At 35.8% G+C, this 4,492-nt stretch overlaps 1 protein-coding gene across 2 annotated transcripts; it reads right to left on the bottom strand.

Moving 5' to 3' along the window:
- Positions 1-1,263: 1,263 nt before the first annotated feature.
- On the bottom strand, positions 1,264-2,963 carry LOC104222302 (uncharacterized). 2 transcript variants are annotated; one of them, XM_009773537.1, is made up of 3 exons: positions 2,513-2,963; positions 2,048-2,210; positions 1,264-1,874 (listed from the first exon to the last, which is right to left on the bottom strand). In XM_009773537.1, the coding sequence occupies exons 1-3, from the start codon at positions 2,958-2,960 to the stop codon at positions 1,865-1,867; spliced, it is 621 nt and encodes a 206-aa protein (XP_009771839.1). In that variant the 5' UTR covers positions 2,961-2,963; the 3' UTR covers positions 1,264-1,864. The 2 variants fall into 2 exon arrangements, with proteins under 2 accessions (XP_009771839.1, XP_009771834.1); XM_009773532.1 differs by having other exon boundaries at positions 1,264-2,210.
- Positions 2,964-4,492: the final 1,529 nt, after the last annotated feature.

Raw genomic sequence — 4,492 nt, 5'->3', positions numbered from 1 at the left:
ATCCGAGTTAGAATCACTTACCCCGATAAATTTCTTGAAAAACCTTCGAAAAGTCGCCAAGATCCGAGCTCTCTAGGTCAAAAATATGAACTAAATCCTTGAACCTCATTTTTATAGTGCACCCCTCGGATTCTCATTTCGCTGACCGCCAAATTCCACTGCCCCTGCGTTCATCTCCCCGTGGTCCGCGAAAATTCCCACCGCGGTTGCGAAAGTCTACAGCTCCTGCGGTCGCGACCAATTTTCCGTTGTCCGCGCCAGCCTCTACCGCTGACCGCGGAATTCTATCGCCTCCCTGAAATCCTTCCGCTATTCGAGTAAATTCTGTGCGGTCAGCACTCCCCAATCTTCTCAAACTCAACACTAGCAACATCAGTAGCTCTTTCAACAGCTAAACTTCGCTAACCATCCGAAACACACCCGAGGCTCTCGGGACCTCAATCAACCATACTAACGCATCTCATAACATCATACGAACTAAGTCGAACCCTCAAATCACACAAAACAACATCAAAACACCAAATCATAAAAATTTAAATCCGAGATCGAATACTAAAACGTCAAAACTTGGTCCAACCTTTCAAATTTAAAGCTTCAAGCCGAGAATTATTTCTTCCGAACTTATTTCGGTTATCCTGAAAACCAAAATCGATGATTTACATAAGTCATAATGCATCATAAGGGGCTAGTCATGCCCTCAACCAACCAAACGAAGTGCAAATACCCAAACTGACCGATCGGGTCGTTACAATACTTCTTCTGTAGTGAGTGCCGAACCAGACCAGTGTATATGCCACACATCCACCAACTAAATGATAAACCTTCACAAATGAGGAATGATTCCCTTGGATCAATAACATGAAATGCTGTTGTTGCAGCTGCAACCGCAATGCCACCCTCAATGAAAATGGCATGACAAATGCAAGGAGTAGACTAAGGAGTATCATCATCTGTTAGGCTCTCAACATTACGCCCAAACAAGACACATTTTCAGAATTCTTGATCATATTTAATGAATAATCATGAACATCAAGCTCTTTAACTTAACAAAATATGTGAAACTATCTTGACGATTTCAATTCCATTAAACATTCTTATAAGAAATTAATAAATCTCATAAATGAGTTGAAACATGCTTCAATAGAGGAAGAATCTTGAATTATATAATAAACTTATAGCAGCTCGCGCCTAGCAGGACACTATTTCGCTCAGTAAGAAGTTTCGATGCTTAGCATTCATATCTAGATAAGAAGTAATAATAATATGCGTCATTATATTAACAAAATATGCATCGGTACATTAACATATGCACTATTCGATTACCTGCAATTAGCCTGCAACTAGCTTATAGACTGCTTATAGGGTCGCTATGAAATAGCCAGGACAAAAATAAAAAAAATTCCCTTTACTCCTTCTCTATACAGTCCATATTCTTTTCAAGCAGTGACCAACACCAAAAAAACAAAAAGAAACTAGCATCCAGCGATTTCAAAATATACTTTAAATCAAAGAAGAAGTACAAAAAGATGTTACCTCCCCCATACTTAAAATCTTACATTGTCCCAAATGTAAGACTCAAGCTGGAGGGTAGCCGGTACACTACTCATCATCCGAATTTCCATTGTAGTAACTATCTCCACCAACCATTTGGTAAAGGTCCCTCAATTCTTCCATCTCACTGTTAGAGCCTTCTCTGATTATCATCTCCTGAAACAACTCAAAATCCATGTCAACATTCCCATCAACTAGATAACCTGGATTATCAAATTCAGGTTCAGCTGCATAGTGTCCATAAACATGTGGTTGTGGTTGTACTTCGGCTGCGCCTTCTCCTTGAAAGAAGTGATTTACTTGTGGCTAAAAATTATCTTGTCCTGCATGGGAGTTGAAGTTCATATTTTGGAATGCAAAAGGAGGAACGATAGGGACGTTAGCCATTTTTAGAGCATCTGCCACGTTGTTTACAACAATTCCAAAGTAGTATAAAATATTAGCAGTATAAGAGAAATGCTCTGCTTGTATAGCATGGACCGTAGCTAGTTCGTACCTCATCTGCTTCTGATCAGCGTAAATATTATCAATTTTATGTTCCAGCCTGTTAAAATATGTAGGGAAATCAAAAAGTAGCGGCGGGGGGATCAAAGACAATGCATCAGGGGCTTCGCCATTTGAACCGACACATGGTCCTAGAGCATGAAGAGTGCTCAATCCTATGGGTAAAACAGATCCAATATCAGCACCTAGAGGATTTCCATAAGCAGCGATTAATTTGGTTATAGTAGAACCAAAGTAGAGAGATCTCACAGATCTCTTGGTTCTATACTTCTTCATATTGGCACAACTAATTCGCTAAACGTTAATGGGTTTCTATTTCATAATTGCATAAAGCAACGCAGATCTCATAGGTCTAATTTCATTTGTATTCCTATTTGGCTCTAACCTAGAGCTTAGAATCAGCAACTAAACTTTTGCCACTATACTGAGGTTCTTTGTTGAAATCAGATTCTCTTACCATTTGAATTATTGTGCCATTCCAGACCAAAAGGGCACAATTCTTGATCTTGATATATTTCCTCCATATTCGGACGGTTTAAAAATCGCTGCAAATCATCATCATCCGGATTTGGCAATCCATATAATCGGCTAATGATGGCTGGAGCGAAGAAAATAGTTTGTCCCCTAACCGTGGAAGTGTTGGTAGCCACATCCATGTTTGCGTAAAACTCGCGAACAAGAAATGCCACAACAGCTCCTGGATTTTGATTAAATTGCACCCATTTCATGCGCTTAATTTGTTCAAGAATCGGGCGAATTTCTTCACTATCTCCCTCAGTAAGTGCAAGTCCTCTTTCTTCAATGAAGGAACTACTTAAAATTTGTTTTTTCCATGCATCAGCTTCGGGAAAAACAAATCTGGTTCTATCATACCTATGGGAAGTATTTCTACTCCCTGATGCCATTTTCAGAAGTTAATAACTCTGGGAGATAAGTTGTAATTTTAAAAATGGTGGAAAAGGCTTTGATATTGGTAAAGATGGTGTTTACCTTTTTATTTTATTTTTTTACAGAGGGTGAAACTTAATTTATAGGGAAATAATTTAGTACACAATACCAACTTAGAGTAGTATTTTGGGGAGTCCGGAACCCAATTGTGGTTCTTTTGGACTCAAAATACATAAATAGGTGATAAAAAAAGTGACATTTTTATATATAGTGCCACAATACTTGGCGCTATACATTAACGTTAAATGTGCTGTTAATATATTGCGCCAAGTATTGTGACACTATACTGAAAAAGCTGACACGCCCAGGTATAGCACCAAAATATCTGGCGCTATACATAAATTTTTAAAAATAAAACCGTCTTCTTCATCGTCGTTCTGTTCTCTTCCTCAATATTTTACTCCTCTTTCTTCTTGGTCCCCTCATACCTGCTGCCCACGATTTAAAAAAAAAATTCTGGGTCCCCCCGTCACATAAAAGTTGTAGAACGTAGGTCCCACATTCGAGTAGAACTTCGTATTATTGTTGATTCACACTTTCGAAGTCAAAATTTCAATCTATTTGCTTTCCGAAAATTCTAAATCGAGGTATTTCGGTTTATTTTAAGTTGAAACTTTTATAATAATCATATTATTTGATTTATATGTGTTCTATTTCTGTTTGTGTTTTTTTTCCGAAACTAGCATGTTAAATTTATTCGAATTTAATATTAGTATTTTAATAAAAAAAATCTTAATTTATATATATGTATTTTCATGCCATTTTGTGTTTTATTTGCAATTAAATTTATTTGTTGTTTATGTTTAGTTTAGATTATTTTTTAGCGTAGTAAAATCTAGACCCTTTTAATGTAGTAAAACGTAGACCCTTTTAGCGTAGTAAAATTTAGAGCCTTGTAGTGTAGTAATGTGTAGTATTTTAGCTTAGAATTCCTTTTGTTTAAGTATCTTATACTGGTAGTTGAAAATGCAAACTTTGTACAATTAAGTTAATAATTGTATCAACACACATAATTAGTAATTTGTACAATTAAGTTATTAAAAAAATATGAATTTAAATTATAAAAAAACACATAATTATTAATGATAGTTTGGTGCCACTGGGCCTCAAAATATCGAGCCCGGAACCCATATGTGTGTGTATATATATATTTGTACAATTAAATTATTAAAAAATATGAATTTAAATTATAAAAAAATACATAATTATTAATGATAGTTTGGTGCCACTGGGCCTCAAAATATCGAGCCCGGAACCCATAGGTGTGTGTGTGTATATATATATATATATATATAATTTGTACAATTAAGTTATTAAAAAATATGAATTTAAATTATAAAAAAAATACATAATTATTAATGATAGTTTGGTGCCACTGGGCCTCAAAATATCGAGTCCGGAACCTATAAGTATATATATATATATATATATATATCGGCCCTCGGAAGTTATTAAAAAATATGAATTTACTGTTGACGACATGGACGCG

This window comes from Nicotiana sylvestris, chromosome 9, assembly GCF_000393655.2.
Source record: "Nicotiana sylvestris chromosome 9, ASM39365v2, whole genome shotgun sequence".
Lineage (NCBI taxonomy): Eukaryota > Viridiplantae > Streptophyta > Magnoliopsida > Solanales > Solanaceae > Nicotiana > Nicotiana sylvestris.
The sequence above is the reverse complement of the archived record's forward strand: the minus strand, read 5'-3'. Positions and strand labels throughout refer to the sequence as shown.

What these genes read in the sequence shown, in the direction of transcription:
- LOC104222302 (XM_009773532.1), bottom strand. Translation starts at nt 2,960, where the DNA reads ATGGCATCAGGGAGTAGAAATACTTCCCATAGGTATGATAGAACCAGA. An exon ending in ATGGCACAATAATTCAAATG is followed by an intron (nt 2,211 to 2,512) that starts GTAAGAGAATCT and finishes TTTTACCCATAG; the next exon opens with GATTGAGCACTCTTCATGCT.